The following is a 19,020-nucleotide window of genomic DNA, read 5'->3' as shown; positions in this document are numbered from 1 at the left end:
CCATCAAAAAACAAATGTTTCATTATCTCAGTCATGCCAGAAATATTCCGTATTTCGGAATATTCGGATATGGGAGACTCAACCTGTAATGCTAAAAAATATACAGCAAAGTTTGTATAATTTTACATTGCTAATAAGGGACTTTGTGGTGAGAGTGATGACAAATCTGTTGGGTCCCCCTGAATCACAACTAATGGAGACTGGTTAATAAAGGAAAATTGTAATTACTGAACGTGTAATAGTAACATAGCGAGAGAGTATAATGGTTAGAGGGAAACCATTATTTTGGATTGAGAGTTTGTATTACTATGTTTAGTAGAGTATTTCAGTGTAAATGTAGGAGAAGCTGAGCTTTGATGGGCACAAGCATTTGGGCGTGTGCAGGAGACAGCATCGGGGGCATGCCTTTGTTCTGTGTGCGGGTGTATCTGCATGTGAACTGATACGTTACAGTGTCACAGCTGCTGACACTAACATAGCGTTTCGTATGCACATACACCCACAGTCGCACACAGAACATAAGCATGCTGCATATCCTTGCAATCAGCAAAAGCTGCTTGTGCGTTCTTTTTGCTTCACTTTGCGATTAAGACACATTTGAAGGTAAAAAGTTACATGAACAGATGCTCAGCGGTACTAAGTTGCACAGCACTCACGCGTTATGTTTAATGTGGCTTGTAGCGCACAGAGGTAAGATGTATGTGGACACATCTGTACCTCTGAGCTGCGCCTCACCTTGTCTGTCTGATCTGACTCTTCCACAGTCTTTACACTTTAACACTCTACTACCACCTATACTACCCAAATGAATGTCCCCTTATAACTGTCCCAATCTCCACTGTGAGCCACACTCGCTTTCCTGGTAGCTTTTAAGTTGCAGTGTTTTTAAACACCAATGTTTACAAGCCTTAACCTAAGCCCCAAGGTGGGAATGCACACATCCAATTTGTTTGAAATCCGCTTCCGTAATGTGTAACAACTAAATTCAAGTTGATTTATTTTCCAAATTAGCTATTTCTCTGCTGTTTGATTACAAGTACAAAATCCTAAAAAGTGTAATAGAATAAAGATGTAAAAAAACATTCTGTTTGAGGGTCAGTATGAGCAGAATCAGCCATGTGGCTTAAGGGGATGCGATCAAAATGCCGAAAGAGGGGATTCCGGCAGTCAGAATGCCGGCACCGGAATCCTGACCACTAGAATTCCGAAGGCAAGTAGCAGGGTTAGGGAGAGGTTTAGCGTTCAGGTTAGGCACTAAGGGGGGAGGGTTAGGTTTAGGGTGCGGGGAGGGGCAGGTTAGGTTTAGGCACAAGGGGGGGATAGGGTTAGGCACCAGGGAGGGAGAGGGGGAGGGTTTGGAAACCGACCGACAAAGTGTCAGTATTCTAACCCTGTCAGGGTGGCGGCATCGGGATTCTTAAAGCTGAGATCCCGAACGCCGGCATCCCGCACCCATCCTATTTCTGTACTGCATCCCTGGACTGTGAAACACGCAGTTGTGCCTGATCGCTTTCCTTAGTAATGAAGATGTTAATAAATTAAAAGATTACTGTTTTGCAAGCATTTAGGTATCCAATAAATCAACTTGCCATGTAAATGCAATTGAGTCATGGTGTAAATATTTTAATCACTAACATGTCTGTGTGCATGAATAATTGATGTGTGATTCATTTTTGTTCTGTGCATGCTTTGCTTTGGTTTTATCAGCTAATCTTTCCCTGCCATAGAGATAACACTGCACTGTCTTTTATATATTCATAACACTCCCAGTGATGGATGAAGCATAAGCTTTAGCCATACTAGGTTATATTTTACATAACATACTTGTTAATTATTGTGTGTTATTTCTGAAATGCTAACCTAACCGTGCTGATTACTGAGGGGATTATGAGTCACAGAAATGACAAGCAGTAACATGAAGAAGAGGGTAAGGATGGTCCTGATGATAAAAGCTTACAGTCTAGGGGCCTCAATCCAATTAGTTGCGAGTTTGCAAAGTTTGTTTCAGGAAACTTGCACACTTCACACTAAGAAATGCTCAATGCCAATTTGTGCTACTCACGGTGAGGTTGGGTGAATTTTGAATAAAAAGTGAACTGGTAGAAGAGCATGAAAAAGTGTGGAAACCATCCTGGACACCCAAAAATGTACATCAGAGAGAGCAGGACCATATTGAAGACTATTAGTGGCCATAAGTGAAGTACTGGAGGTTCTTAAAAAGTGTCAAATATTTGTTTTTTGGCACTTCGATTAAAAAAAAAAAAAAACTTGTTTCCTATCATTTTTCAACCTTCGTTACAAAGTCTTCTAGCGTTTTGGCAATTTGAAATTGGTTTGCAACTGAAATTCACAGTGCGAATTCGCCATCTCACACCTAATTGCATTGACCCCTGAGAGATGTTCGGTACATTTATACAGTGCTTGCAGAATATCAATATTGCAATATTTTTGTTGGTCTGAAAAAAAACAAAAAGGTGTGACTGACTGAAGGCTTTATCCAAGTGTTTTCTATAAATATCCACATAAATCGCTTCCAGATCAGTCAGCCATGGGCAGCCTCGTCATACCAGACCATAATGGGGACGATTCTATTCTGTGCAATGCTGAATAGCCCTGGGAAGGAGCTCCCGGAGCCCGACTAGAGGATTTCTTCTCGCACCTTATGGAGTATGTGAGCAGAAATCTGATTAAAGTGCCGGCTCAGTGCAACGTTAACAGTTTCGCGGCCGGCACTTAATCGAAGAATGACTGTTAGCGCGACTAACACTCAGCTTTAGTCACTCTAACCGGCATTCTCAGTCTTAAGTGGCTCTAGTCAGACTTAGCGCACTGAATTGAATAACTCCGGGAAATCATTCCTGGCACTATTGACAGCGTGCTGAATTGAATCGCCCCCCAATGAAGGATTGATAATGTGTACCTTCTCTTGGCTCCTAACCATGGTGAACTATAATCACACACAGCTACTGCAGACATGGTATACTAGGCTTAGCTGAGCCTTATTCCTGTACGTCCTCAATAAGAAGTCAGAGAAACTTTATTTAGAGTCTTCTCTTTTCCTGTTGTGACAGGAATAATAACTTTGTGTTTCAATCAGTACCCAGTTAAGTTAACTCTAAACCCAACCCATCATTTTACACACCTTGGTTAGTGCGATCTTACATTGTGTGTTCTGGTGCAAGGTAGGGGTGATGTGTAGTGTGCATATCCCCCTTACATAGTGCGGCCTAGCATAGTGCATGATGTTTGCTCGTCATAAGGTGGCTGGTGTTCAGATGCTGTACCAATACCACATCACCCCTACCGTGCAGGCAATTGAATTGCCCATTTAAAGTGTATGTTTAACTCAATTTTATTTACAGTTATTACTGTTAAGGATGACCCTTTTATTAAATTGATGTACTGTGTCATCTCTTATGGTAGAGGACCATTAGCTAAAGAGATGTTGCTGTATGTCCTCTTTCATACACCTGATAAATTTAGGAAGTACACATCTCAGTATTTAATTTTTTTTATTGCTTCTCAAGATGAAGGACATGCTTGCAAAAACTATTTTAGTGAAAGATCTGCACAAACAACCTTTCAGTAGGTGCATGGCCTAGGTGTTACAGGTGCCTTGGTCTCCACCAGAGCCATATCTAGACTTTTTGGTGCCCTGTGTCAGACAGAGCATTGGTGCCCCCCCCCCTATTTTTTAAATAACACACCCGAAAATGGGCCATGGCCTCATGGGGTAGGGCCATGAAAGAGATGGGGGAGGCCAGGAGATGCTGGGGATAAGAGGCGGAAGCTACAAGTGAGAATGAAAAGAGACAGAGGATTGACAGGCTCGAACAGCGCTCCCTGCCCTGTGGTGCCCTGTGCATGGCACAGGTCGCACTACTCTAGTTATGGCCCTGGTCTCCACATTGACCCCCTTTGTCTGTAGTGTTTAAGCAACTCTACTAATCACAGTCGACTATCTTCAGAACACAACTACTGTAATAAGTCTTGCATGCATTCACAAACGTTTTTCCATACCTAGTAGAAACTATGCCAAAGCATCAGCAAGGGATCCAGTATATCTCACTGGAATTCTTTCTTACACTAGTTTTTACAGTATTTGTAAAAAGAGAAAGTCAATATATAAGGAAAGTAGAAACCGACTAGGGAGTTCCATAACCACAAAACAACACAGTATTATCTTTACCACTCTGTAATCCAATACTGATACTTAAAAACAAGTAACTTAATGCTATTTAATTTGAGACATAGATGTGATCACTTAGTGCTGCCTCCAGTAGTCCTTGCGAGATACTCACGAAATAGCCCTTTACTTGTAATCATCAACTGCCCAGAGACAGATAATGGGATTAGTGCACTACCTGTAATCAACTGCTCAGAGCCAGGAACTAGCAGAGTACCTGTATCCATCAACTGTCCTGAGCATGGAATTAGTGCATTAATCAACTGCTGAGAGCCAGAAACTAGCAGAGTACCTGTATCCACCAGGGCTGCCATCGGAATTCTGGGGCCTGCAACCCCTGTGTTTCTGCAACTCCAGCTCTGCAGTCTCTAGCTACTCCCCCCCCACCCTTCTGTCTCCCCAGCTAGCACCCCTGTGGTCTTCTCACCCCCCACCCCCCCTCGGTCTCCCCGGCCAGCTCCCCCTTCTGTCTCCCCGGCCAGCCCCCCTTCTGTCTCCCCGCCCAACCCCCCTTCTGTCTCCCCGGCCAGCTCCCCTTAGCCTGCCACCCTTCTCTGTTTCCAGCCAGCCCCAGCATTACTCATTTACCTTATTATGCCTTCCAGCTGGCAGCTACTCCTCTTCATCTCGCAGCTCCTTTAAGCGGCATGTGCAGCGCATTAAAAAAACAAAACTTTTATTTCCCTGTACATGCCTCTGTCGCCAGGCCTGTAGAATCAGCCTGACAAGGGGGAACCAGGGGCTGTGGGCCTGGCAAGCCACTGATACACTTAAGAAACTGTCGTGAGCTCCCATTGGGCCTCTCTCTCTGTCCAGGCCCAGGACTCCAGTCCCGGCAGTCCTACCCTGATGGCGGCCCTGGTATCCACCAACTGTCTTGAGCATGTGATTAGTCCACTACCTGTAATCAACTGTACAGAGCCAGGAACTAATGCTAAACCTGTAATCATCCACTAGCCAGAGACAGAAGCTAGTACTGAAGCTGATTTCATAGCTGCCAAGAAACTAGCACTGGAAATGTTTTTATCAACTGTGTGGAACAAGGATTAAGTTGTCCCTCGTTACTTGTATGTATTACTTCATTACAGAAAACGGAGATGCAATAGATAGATGTTCCATTCATTATGTTAAAAGTTGGCAAGTACATTTTATTAATACAAAATTCATACATCTTGTACCCAATCAGAACATAAATGGTTGTTTTGCTTTTATGACTTGACATACAATCCGTTATATAGTATATAAAAAATATATATTTAGATTTAGTATATATGTAATGAAAACGTGCACAGCAATCAGTACATATTTGAGACGAGATTTTTTTACTTAAATTGAATAGAACTGAAAAGTATTTTATTGTTGACATTTAAGAGCAAAGCTTACTAAGCAGTAACTGATTTTTATAACTGCACAATGCCATTTCAAACACGATTACATCCACTCACTCCAGAATTGATTGCGTTCTAGAACACTGAGAGCCCAGGAGCAAAGTGTTGGAAACCTCACTGGAAAACAGTTTAAACTTCAACGATTGACAACTGTGCTTGTGAAAGGTGCGGTAGGCGAGATATTTAAGTTCATTAATCCTACCAGGCGGAATATGTTTGTTTATTGCCTAGTTGCTTCTTGTAAAAATAGCTTTCTGTTTATTTTTAAATATGAGTGTAACCTAAGTGCGCATTTTTTTTTTCATTTCGATATTAGCGGTGCTGCCTTTTTATATATTCTGTCAATGTTTACTGAAACATCAGGAAAGGCACACTGGACTTTATTAACATGTATGGAACGCTTGCTTGGCATTACACCCAGACTCTGCAATGTTTGGGCTAGGGGTCTCTGGGATGTCAGTGATATGATTAGAATTAACATCTTGTTTCAGTTTTATTGGTAAAGCTTTGTATTGGAGAAAACAGTTATTATTATTATTATCCTTTATTTATGTGGCGCCACAAGGGTTCCGCAGCACCTTACGAAGTACATAAACAATTGAGCAGAACAAGAGAACAGTGACTTGTAGTACAAGACAATGCAGGACAAGTACATGGTATCTAAACTAGGGATGTGCAGGCTCGGATTAGTTCGGAATTTCCCGCCAATTTCAGATTATTTTTTTTCTTCCCGCCAAAAATCGGGTCTCAGAAAGAGGCAAAACATCATCTTTCATAGACAAACATCATCTTTCATTGACTTTTGTCCAGGAATGATAATGTTTGTTCATGAAAGCTGACGTTTTGCCTCTTTCTGAGACACAATTTTTGGCAGGAAAAATCCAAATTTAGTGGGAAAATCCGAACTAATCTGAGCCTGCACATCCCTAATCTAAACATTACTGCAACAGCGGTCATAACCTCAAATAAGTCGTACGGTGGCAGAAGTCAAGGGTTAGGGGCCGAAGGCTTGTGAGAGCTTACATTATAAAGGGTAAAGGTAGGCAGATAGAGGTGACAGATTGGGTGGATAGTGAGATTGGACAGTGTGTTGGGATGAGAGATCGAAGGCTCTGATGAAGAAGGGATTCTTGATGGTCCATTTTAAGTTTTGCAAAGAGATGGAGAATCTGACAGTGAAGGTAGAGCATTCCAGAGGTAGACAGCAGCATGTGCAAAATCTTGGAGGCAGTCGTGGAAAGAATAAATCAGTTGGCAGGAGAGGCAATATTCATTAGTGGAGTGAAGAAGGCGAACGGGAGTGTGAAGGGAGATGACGTCAGAAATGTAACTAGGTGAGGGCTTTGTAGGTGAGTGTGAGAATCTGGAATTGGCTTCTGAAAAGGGAAGGGCATCCAGTGTAGGGCTTGTAGGAGAGGGGAGACAGATGTAGTATGTTTGGAGAGGAAGATGAGCCGGGCAGCAGGATTGAGGACAGACTGGAGTGGAGAGAGGCAGGAGTCAGGGAGGCCAGATAGGAGGGTGTTACAGTAGTCCAATCTGGATGAGGGTCTTGGTAGCATCCAGCGTGAGTCTGATCCTGGAAATATTTTTGAGATGGAAGCAGCAGAACTGCTAAAGGTTCTGAATTTGAGGTTTGAAGGTGAGGGGCGGAGTCAAGAATAACTCCAAGACAGCGCACTTGCGACTAGAGGAGATGGTTGTGCCGTCAATAGATAATGAAATTGTGGGAAGTGAGCTTATACGGGAGGGTGAGAAGATAAGTTTAGTCTTATGGCTCATACACACTAGACGATAACGATATTATCGTTCATAGCGTTCAATATCGTCCAGTGTGTATGCATGATATCGTTAACGATGTGCGCTCCGGCGGATTGTTAACGATGTCTGCCGTCGCCTGAACTGGCAGGACAATCTGGCGATGTCAGATGCTGCAAGTTCGGGCATTTGGCAGGGTGACATCACTGAACGATATTGTTAATGCTATCATTCAGTGTGTATGCTCAGTGGCATTTCCGACATTGAGCCCGGGAGTTCAAGGGATAACACTTAACGATGTGCTCCATGTGCAATATCGTTAACAGTGTTTGAGCCTTTAGAACAGGCAGAAGAAGAGAGCTAGCGGAGGAGGCAGGAGGGAATTGGATCAAGGGGGGGGTGAAGATCAGATGAGGGCCATAACTTCATATCCGGAAACAGGGGAAAAAGAAGTCAGAGTTGGTGAGATGGATTTGGAGGGCTAAGCTGGCAATGGAGCGGGTGTGTGGCCTCCTACAAGTGCCATGCGCACAAGACGCTTTGCGCGAGTGAACTGCGCCAAGTGGTGTAGTGAATTTTGTGCCCTTTTTTCTAATGAATCATTGCAGTCTCGTGAAGCGGTTTTGTTGCATCGCTTTGCGGCTAAGGCACATTTTCTGCCAAAAAAGACACTCCTTCAAAGCCGAGTCACACTGGCCTTTCTGCGCCAAAAAGGGCTGTTCGACTCAACTGCAGCAATAGTGTATGAGGACACATCTGAGCTAGGGTTATTTGTCGGGAGCTAATTAACCTACCAATATTTTTGGAGTGTGGGGGGAAACCCACGCAAGGTATGGGGAAGAATATACAATTATAAACTCCACACAGTTGAGGCCTTGGTGGGAATCCAGCTCAAGACCTCAGTGCTGTGAGGCAATAATGCTAATCATAACACCAACCGTGCTGCCCATAAATTATGGTATATGATCTCATAATGCCTATTTAACCATCATGAGTAGAAATAATGCTTGTTATAGATCATCCTGATTTCCCATTGCTATATCAGTAATGAATACAATTATGGATTTTAATTGGGCTATAATCCATTAATGATGAGATAATTGGCAACAATGGTTGTGCTGCTTTAAGGGTGGCACATATTTGTTGTACAAAATGCCAGCCAGACTCTGTGTGACTGGTGCCAAAACTCCTCAGTGCTGTAATTAAAGCATATTTTCTTCTTGACAAGATAATGTGGGATGTTAACATGGTGTGTTTATGATACAATTTTTAAGACCCATTATATCATATTTATATGCTATACACATTTAATGATATATGTGGCTGTCTATTTGCTTGCAGTGGATATCAACCTGCAATAATGTACTTTTTAGTTCTCAGGGAAAATAGTGTTTAATGGAACTGTATTCCTATAAACATTCTGAAAGATGTATTTGTTTACGTGGGTATTGTCAGGAAAATAAACATTGGTATGTCTGCAAGTCATGTTCAAGGATGATTTAACAACAGCACTCAATACAGCTAGTTTTCTACAATATTATGTCTTAAAGCAGCAAAGAAAAATGAAAACTGAAAGTATTTCCCATAATCTTTATTAGTAAAGGAGAGAACAGAGGATAGGGAATATGGGATTCTGACTGTCATGCTCTCATATTAACTGTATTGTCCAATCTGCTGAGAGAACATGAGGGGTAGGAGAAGGAACATTGCTTATTTATATATGTCTGCCTATACGTTGTCTTCTCTTCATTTGCTGGCCTGACCTGGTGATACACTACTTCCTTTAGGTGACTTCACAGCGGTCAGCACTGTAGGTCTTCTTAGCTTTGTTGCATGATTGTAGAGCACATAATAAAAATGTGGGGTATCAGAATCTTAAGGATTTTCTAGTACCTTACCTAAGGGTTTATATGGTAATGTGACATGGGTGAAGACATTCTAGATCACTACTATCCAAGTATTTCTATGAAGAGGGCCATATATATGTTATAACTAAATTGATGAGGCCATATATTATTAATATATATAATACTAAATGGCTTTGTCAGGGGCGGGTGGGAAGGGGGGGTCAAAAAGTGAAACTTCATAGGGCCATACAGGGCTACTTGCCACTAATTTGAGCAGCCCAAATCTAGATTATGTCATTGAATGCATCTTTTAATTGTAAAGGGTGGTCTTGGAGCTGAATGTCCGGTGATATATAGTTACAGCTAGTATCCCTCTCCAATGCCAGTAAAGTCAGGACATCTTTCTGCAGCATCCTGCAATACTATCAATTGATGGGTCTATCTGCTCCCAAATAATTCTAAATAGCATTCCATTGTCATCAGGGAAAGGTCTGGATTAGGACACTCCTCAAGGAACTCGTGTTATACCCCATTTAATCAGAAGCATCAATACAATTTCATTAATAGAAGAAACACTTGCACAGGCCACAACATGTTTCTTAGGCACATTCCCAGCATGATGTCTTTTTCTAAGCAATAATCTCTTCTCATGAGATGGCCAATTTATTTTATCATTTCTGCTTGACAACAGCTGCTTCTAGAGAGCATTTAGGTCTGATTTATTGTAAAATACCCTGCTGTCTGTGCATTTTCATCTAATACCACTTAATATTTTTACATTTACCAGCTTTTACAGTCACACATGCATTCAGGAGACCAATGGTTTTAAAGTTCAAATTGTTGTAGCCATGGCGATGTCTGCCTACATTTACCTGGCCTGCCTCAATGTTACCTACACTGCTCAGAGTGCCTCACATCGTGAACAGCACTGTCTAGATGGCCTTTGCTGCACCACACTCCCAATTATACATATTTGCTGGATTTGCCTATAATGTAACATGAAATATTCAGTTCAGTATTCTGAATAGCCCCGGAAGATAAGTGATAACTCTTTTCATAATATAGAACAACAACATAGTTGGTCAGTATTTAAAAACTGCATAGTGAAATTGTGTTTCCACATTTACAACGCGGCTAAACTATTGATTGCTTTGAACTGGAAACAATCTAGTGCTCCATCGATGCTAGCCCTAATTATTAAAATATGGTACTTGGCTTCTATGGAGTATATAACCGCACTGCTCTGTGACACTGTGCTGTAACTTCATATAACCTGGGATCCCTGGTACTCTACATACCACAGACGGTTGCCCAGTCTGGAATGGGGCTGGTCTTCTCTGGATTTGTAGTGTATTGTGCGCTTTTATGACTCATTTGTCTGTTACGATTTTGTTGTTTCGATAGGTTTTATTTTATGCTTTTAAAATTAATAGTTGAAAAATAATTAAGCTGTACGTATTTTTTACTGTGTAATATTTTGGTTGTAATATATTGTACATGCTAACTGTTCTTTATTTTTGAATGCTGTATTCTCTTTCAACTGTGTTTACAAAAGAGATAAAAAAAAACAGTGATGTAAATATCCAGACACAAGAGACATTCCACAGTTGGCAACTACAGTATATTCTTTGTGCCCCATTTACAACTTTGTTCTAAGCCTTTTTTACCCCTGTAATTCCCCTTCCCTTCCATTCCCTTAAACAAACCCAGCTGAGCGGAAACCCTTTGCCAGCCACCATCCTCCCTTATTCTTGCTGATTCTGCAGGCACCAGGCCTGTTCCCTTCACTTTTACTTTCCTTGCGCCACTTGCTGTTAGCTATCCCCTACTGCCTGCAATCTGCCATCTATAAACTAATATTTCTATGGTTAGGTTTGTGTTTGTTTTGTTCTCTATGGTTCTCTATGCGTGCTCATAGAAATCAAACTTCATTCATCTGTCATAATAGTACACATACCTATTCACATTTTCTATATAGTTTTAAATACATGTAGAATACATACATGTAAACTGGTCTGTATCTAGAAACCATTGTTTCTAATATTACTGTACTCATTGTCCTACATTATCTATTCAATGCTATTAAAAATGTATATTAAATGCAAACATGTGGCTATAATTTTTATTAGCTTTAGAAAAAAACAAGAAAGAAAAAAAGAGAAATGCCCATGGCCTAGCAGCCTTGGATATAGAATACAGATTCTTAGCTGAGTCTCCTGCATCAAGGAAAGCATTAGCTAAAGGAAATGAGATTTACGTAGCTGAATCCATTACACTACTAAGGTTGTGTTATGTTTGCCTCAGGATTGTCAGAATACGCACATGACACACCTGATTTCTGAGAAAATGTTTTGTGGACAGACGACTGACAAGTGTGGTATTTCAGGCAGACATAGATGAAAGCAATGATAACGTTCTGGGGAAAAAGTTGTTTTGTATTCCTTAAGTGGATTTAAAAATAAATGAACATGATTTTTTTCTCCCCTCAACTACAGACTCTGTGTCTACTGCATCTGGTCCTCTTCTAGTTGAAGTTGCCAAAACTCCAGGCTCCAACCTTGGAGTAGCACTAACTACCTCGATGTACTGCAACAAACAGGTCATTGTTATTGACAAGATTAAGTCTGCGAGTATTGCTGATAGGTAAGAGCATGATTTTATTTCATTTGGTTTTCTGCTGTTTCGTACTTACTTCCCTGAATGCTTTTTCTAATTTGTTTCGAATAAATGATTCAAAACATTAACATTTGTGCTTTGAAATAGTGTGTTTGAAAAGGATGGTGACACCCAACCCCTAGTTCAGTCATTATTGTACTTAACAAAGTGCTCACTAATGCTTCATTGTTTTCAGTATCTATGGTTATAATTTGGAGACGCAACCATACGTACATCTAAATTGGACATTAATATAAAGAGTTGGCCTAAAGTAGTAACATACTTCTGGTTATTAGCATGAAAATGTGTCTGTTTTTCACACAAAGACATTACCAGCACGTTGTTATGTTGTTGTTGTTGTTGTTGTTCAGGTGTGGTGCTCTTCATATTGGAGACCACATCCTGTCGGTGGATGGAACGAGCATGGAATATTGCACATTAGCAGAAGCCACACAACTTTTAGCAAGCACCTCTGAGCATGTGAAACTAGAGATTCTTCCCTACCATCAAACCCGGTTGGCACTAAAAGGGCCAGATCACGGTAAGATTATCTTTAATGTCCAACCTTAAATATGTGTAGTGCATCATGAATATGTTCATACTGGACATTGCCCAGTAGACTTCTACAATGGAAAGGTGCTATGTCAAGCCCAGTAGACTTCTACAATGGAAAGGTGCTATGTCAACATTACTAACACACTGTCCTCTGAGAGCAGCAGCTGAAGCATTGACTAGCATTACTATAGAGGGCTATGAGATAACAGATTTACTTGATACATCAAAGTAGTGCTCTGGTGTCATCCAATATAAGACTGTTTCTACAGGATCTATTTTGATGGCAAAACATCTAGGATAATGACGAGACTTTTCTACTTATGACCAACACACATTTTCTGACTGGTCTTGGGCTGAGTAACATAAGGTGGCACGCTGTGGGGTGGGAGAGATTGCTTTTAAAATGTGTATGTATGTTAGTATGAGATCTCTAGAAGCCAGGTAGATTGTTGTCTTCCTATCATCATTTTTGCTTTACCGCCTTTGTTTTTTTTACTTTCTCCTGCAAACTGTCAATGTGCTTTTTTATTCTTTAAGCTGAGCAGCGACATGCTTCTCTGAGATATGAAGGCTGTGTGCATGTGAAAACAAATTATTCTAATATCCAAGACACATTCTGTTGTAGCTTAGTGTTCATTTTAAATCTTCTTTTAAAAAGATTTTACAGCTTAGATTTAGAAGTCCATTCACCTACACAATACATGGACGTTTTAAAAATGCTAAATCATTTTTTTAAATATTGTTAAAATCTGAGCATCCACTTATTCCTACCATATTGAAATAATCGTTTCAAGGGTAAAGAAAGTACTTTGAAGTTATTTGAATAATGTCATAAAGGGTGTTAAAATCATACAGCATTTATAAAATATAAAGTAGAGTTTAGTAAAAAAAAAATACACAATATATTAACAATAAAAAGAAAATTATAATATAGATATTTATTGTCTTTTAGATTATCTTTATGTACAGTTGTTGAAATGTATAAAAACATACCGTTAAACTGGTATAATGTTCATTGCATTTACACGTGTTAGCCCCTATACTGCACTCTGGGGCCTATTCATCAACACTAAAATAAAGTTTTTAAGGACATTTTCCTTAAATAACGTTATTTTGGTATTCATGTAGCCACAGCACAGGAGATATCACAGATATCTCCTTGCTAAGTTCCCCTGCGTTAATTTCCAATTTTATCAATTTTCGGAATTTGATGCAGTTACTATTCGCCACTGTGAGGTGGCGAATAGCAGGTGAAACTTACCTGTATCCGCGTGTGCAGGTCCTCCGGCGCTCTGCTCCGTCCTCAGGCTCCGGAGGCTGGTCGGACATGTGTGCTCCCCAGAAGAGCACAAGAAAGTTTAGACAAAAAAAAAAAAAAAGTTTTTTTTTTAATTCTAATCTGTCATGTGGTCTGCTGGGAAACCACATGACAGACCAGCAGGACGGAGCCGGAGGCTGCTGCGTGGACAGGTAAGTCGGAGGGGAGGTGAGCGGAGGGGGGTGGGGGGGGTACGAAACTTAACGCATCTGTAGGCAGTGCTGCGCATCTGCTGGTTTTACAGATGTAACAGCGCATGCACAGCACTGTTTCCAGATGCGATAAGTTAGTGTAGGCAGGGAAAAGTATCTATTTCCCGAAAAGCTGTCATCGCAAAAATGACAGCTTTTCGGAATAGATACTTATGGAGAGGTGGAATGATAAATTCCACGTATAATTAGCTAGAACTCCATGAGAGTTCTAAAGCTAATTATCTCCAGAGAATTTTTAGGTTTAATGAATAGGCCCCTCTGTGTATAATTATTACCATTGTAACTATTAGTACAATGCTTATAGAATAAGAGATTATAAGACAGATATATTGTACTTGCTGTGTCCTGTGCAATCCCCTTATTTAATGCTTGAGTGCTGGCAGCTTAGGTCATGATGCTTCTGATTTCCTTGCTAACTGCTCTCACTTCACTTTTGTTCATTAAAATTCAGTTACCTTTCCCTCTTTTCTGGTTCTTTTCTTTTTCCTGATTTCCTGTCATCCCTTCATGCGGGCAGTAAAGGTTCAAAGGAGCAGCGAAAGGCAACCTCCATGGGACAACTCTGCCAACAGCCACCGCCGCCTCACCTACCAACATTATAACACCTACCACCCTGACCATTGCAGGACGCCAGCCATGAAATGCCAGAAACCACCTCCTCAAAAACACCTTCGTAATGTGCCACCCTTACTTTCTGCCACTTTCTCTATTACCCCTCTTTTGCTCATGCTTTCCCATCTCAGGCATTAAGGCATTGCTTCTGTTTCTCACCCTTCCCTACTAACCGTAAAAGTGAAGAACCTATTGCTGGTTAGATCAGTCTTGGCATAAGATGTAATGTATTTTATGGTCTGTAAATGAATGTAAAACAAACCACATGTAGCAGACTAAGACACAAGGTCCTAAATCTCCCCCCTCTTATATTACTTCATAAGTATGAGACATTGGAATTTGTCATATACTTTTTTTCAGTAGACACTTTGAGATATTGAAAAAGTTGATTAATTTGCAAGTCACTAGTTTTTCCCTTCTGCCCATATCTAATAAGCACGCAGAGGTGGCTGAAGCTGCATGGTAGAATGTGTAGGCTGGTATCGCCAGAGCTCATTAATGACAGCAGTGCTGCTGGCTGACGTTTCATACTGACGCATCAGATACATTGCTTTCTAGACATGAAGTGCAAAACGGATGTGCAAGATCAATTATAAGTATGAAACGTCAAATGAAAACGGGTAATAGAAATTCGCATAGCAGGTACATTATCGAGGTTCCCAAGCGTTGGTGATTGAGTACTTCTCTTTGCTGTTATCCATACTATGTCTCAATGGAAAGTTACTAGTTTTCTGTGCTTTTCAAGTAATATAAATTGTTTGCCAACATTGAGAATTGCTGCAAACTGTTAAAGCTTTGCCTACAGTTAATGTAACTTAATGGCAGTGGTATTTATGGTACATTACAGGTGGGGGCATGTTTATTAAAGATCAAAGTGTATTCTCTCTTCAAAGCAGTAAAACATCATATGACAAGCTGTGAAATAGACAATATTTATGTATGCTATTTCAATTTCTTAAAATGTGTTCAGCTTTTTAGATGTATTCACTGCTCATGTTTACGAAGTAAAACCATTTTGTAATAACATTCTTACTAAAAAAAAAAAAACATAAGTACAATGGAAAATACTATTCCAACTCAACACACTGTTCCAATCCATGGAAGCCTTGGTTTAAAGACATTGTAGATTTTGTAAAATAAGTATAACTTCTTTTTTTGGATGTTTACATGTCCTAAATAATTTTCCCATTCTATTCAGTTGGCCTTTGTTATATGTACATTTTCTAAACTGCACCTGTCCACAGTGTCTTACTGATTAGTACAAGCTTATGTTAGAATGTCAGTGACTGGCTGCTTAGTACAAGCTTATGTTAGAATGTCAGTGACTGGCTGCTTAGTACAAGCTTATGTTAGAATGTCAGTGACTGGCTGCTTAGTACAAGCTTATGTTAGAATGTCAGTGACTGGCTGCTTAGTAGTGTTTCCACACGTCAGGCCCGGGGTTTATGATCATTGTGTACTATGTAGACTCTTTCTTGCAGCAGCATTGGTATCCTCATCCTTCTCACCTACCTCCATGAGCGCATACAGCCTGAGCTCGCTCAATATGGGGACGTTACCTCGCAGCCTTTACCCTACCAGCCCACGAGGGACGCTGATGAGACGCAGAATGAAGAAGAAGGACTTTAAAAGTTCATGTAAGTTATTTAGCATGACCTTCGTGATGGTAGTGTCCTGCGGTTGTGTGTTGTAACAATTCTTATAATAATAATAATATAATAAGGTCTTTATACATAGCGATGAAGATGTGGCTTTCTCAAATGGATTATTGCTGCTCTTCAAGATAACTACAGTATGTCCCTGTTTAAATTCCAAATAAAGCATGTAAAAGGTATAACTCAAAATCCATTAACTGAATAAAATTTATATACTGTGACCATGTATAATATGTCATACAGTGACGGAATAGGACATTAGACACAAAGAGAAAGATGCGTCAAATCTTACAATGAGCATAGGTGGAGAAATTGACCATAGCAGCCAATTATACCCCTTTCAGACAGAAAACCAAATTACCGAGTCAAACATTTCAACCCGGTAATTTGCTGATAAACTCGCTATTTTTTTCTGTCTGCATGGGTCAACCCTGCTCGAAATTCCTGGGATTTCGACCTAGGAATTTCGACCAGGGTTGACCCCTTCATACAGAAGAAATACCCATGTTAATCAGCAAATTATGGGGTTAACCCAGTAATTTGCTCTTCTGTCTGAATGGGGGATCAGGCTGGGATTTGCAAAACGACCTGGCACGCAAATGGCGGGTAAAAGCCGGCTTTTTGGGGAAATTCAGTCTGAAAGTGGTATTAGCTTCTAGCTATCATTTTATAGCATGTACTTGATCAATGATAGATAGACATTGATTGATTGCCATGGGCACTCTCTCCACTTGTCCATTTTCTAAGGTTTTATCCATGTTCCCCAATGTGTGTAGTTACACCTAAGTAGTTGTGCGGTTTGACAACTGTTAACAGTAAATGCGCAAGTTGTGTTACCCAATTGTTGACCATATAGACAAGAGAATAGTGTGAAGACATTGTTATTAATAAATTCAACAATCTTATTTTTAATTTAAAATGTAATAAAATACAAACATACCCTCATACTTTGTTTACTAGATTTCAAAATGTTTTAAAGTCACGTCTCATTCAGATCTATGATGTACAATCGCAGTATGAGAATTCTTATCTTTTCTCCACCAAAAGTAATGTGCCCTAACTCTCAATGAGGCGTAATGTAGTTTTCTTTTTGTGTCAGTTGTGAAGCTGCTAAAGTCCAAGTGATGTTATTGATTTAAAATTTGCTTTTATTATATGGTTTTACTGCTACAAATAACTTTATTTCCTCCATAATCAATTGTAAACTTGTACCACATACAATAAAATCATTTTTGCCCAACATGTACGCCGCACAGAGTCTCCATCCCACGCCACTGTTCATAACAATAATGAGACATATAAAACAATTGTGTATTAAAGGGTACAGTCTGTAGACTATTCACTAATTCGTGTATGTGCGTGTATATATATATATCATGAGAGATGGCACTCAAAATGGCACTATCAGTGGCCCAACGATCGTTTCAACTGTACCCCTGAGGAAAACTGAAGTACAGTTGAAATGATCGGTGGGCCACTGAAAGCTGCTTACATGCCTTGTGAATAAACCTGTGGATTCATCTAAACGTGAGTGCTGGTTTTTTGTTTACTCTGCAGGCGATTAGCTTGCTTAGTGACAGGGTGTTTATATATATATAATATATATATATATATATATATATATATTATATATAATGATGAGAAAAATTTTGTGTTTTTGACGACCTTTGACACTGGAAGTTATGCCACAAGGGCTGCGATCCAGAATAACTGGGAACTGGTTAAGACTGATCCTGTTTTGAATAAAGCTTTACCAAAAAGACCTCTCATTGCATATAGGAGGGGACCCAACCTGAGGGATATGTTAATGCGTCCTAACATGTCGATGGACAAGAATAAGGAATGTTGGCTGAATGCCACTAAAATTGGGTGTTTTCGATGCTTGAACTGTATCACATGTAGGAGCATGAATGTTGGTACATATTTTACACACCCCCATAATGGGCAGAAAATCACGATTAAACATCGAATGTCGTGTACATCGGATTATGTGATATATATATTGATCTGTCCATGCTCCTTGGTTTACGTTGGCAAAACTATCCGTCCGTTCAGAGAACGATTTGCAAACCATCGGTCCACCATAAGGTTGGCATTAGATTCAGGTGTATCTGATAAACCAGTTGCCCGTCATTTTTCACAATGTAAACATCAACTTTCCTCCCTACGATGTATGGTTATCGATAGAATACCACCGTTGCAAAGGGGTGGTGATAGAGCAAAACTACTTCTACGTAAAGAAGCTATGTGGATATTTAAACTTGATACCATCTGGCCCAGAGGGTTGAACGAAGCAATCCATTATAACATCTTCCTATAAGGGGTGCACTCTGAAAATCATCACGTGATGTATTATAGGCTTCGAATAACAAATGGGAGTGAACTGAACCTCGATTATTTAATAACAACATATGGAGGATTGGGAACTATTGTGGATATGGCTATCTGTTATTATTTTTTATTATTATATTTTTTATTTTATTTTTTAGAGTGGTTCTTCTACAGTTGGTGCCTATGACAAATAATATTGATAATTGCTGAGGTTTTTGCATTCACACATGTTCTGTTTTATACATGTTTTACATGTGTTTATATTGTTAATAAGATTTGGCTTGTTATAGCTATGTTTTAGAAAAAATACTGTGATCGGCAGCTACACATACCCTATGTATATTTTTGTAGATGTCTGCCTTATGTATCCACGATGTTCGGGGATTGTTTAATGACACACTGGGTTGCTAGGTTACATAATCTTTGTTTAGATCCATGCACTGGGCTATGTGATACGCTGTGTGTGATATTATGATTGGCTATAGATGTCACATGCCCCTGGT

The 19,020-nt window shown here is 40.0% G+C and overlaps 1 protein-coding gene across 12 annotated transcripts in view; it reads left to right on the top strand.

The window, feature by feature from the left end:
* Window positions 1-19,020, top strand: part of GRIP1 (glutamate receptor interacting protein 1) — a 422,676-nt gene that overhangs the window by 337,609 nt on the left and 66,047 nt on the right. For 6 of the 12 annotated variants that reach the window (XM_088467800.1, XM_088467801.1, XM_088467790.1 and 3 more), the window contains exons 8-11: window positions 11,675-11,822; window positions 12,206-12,375; window positions 14,437-14,592; window positions 16,013-16,168. In XM_088467800.1, the coding sequence (XP_088323926.1) occupies window positions 11,675-11,822; window positions 12,206-12,375; window positions 14,437-14,592; window positions 16,013-16,168 (630 nt within the window). The remainder of the gene's footprint in view (window positions 1-11,674; window positions 11,823-12,205; window positions 12,376-14,436; window positions 14,593-16,012; window positions 16,169-19,020) is intronic. The other 6 variants (XM_088467791.1, XM_088467793.1, XM_088467797.1 and 3 more) reach the window with 3 other exon arrangements.

Source organism: Taudactylus pleione, unplaced genomic scaffold (genome assembly GCF_031769625.1).
Source record: "Taudactylus pleione unplaced genomic scaffold, aTauple2 ptg000075l, whole genome shotgun sequence".
NCBI lineage: Eukaryota > Metazoa > Chordata > Amphibia > Anura > Myobatrachidae > Taudactylus > Taudactylus pleione.
The sequence above is the reverse complement of the archived record's forward strand: the minus strand, read 5'-3'. Positions and strand labels throughout refer to the sequence as shown.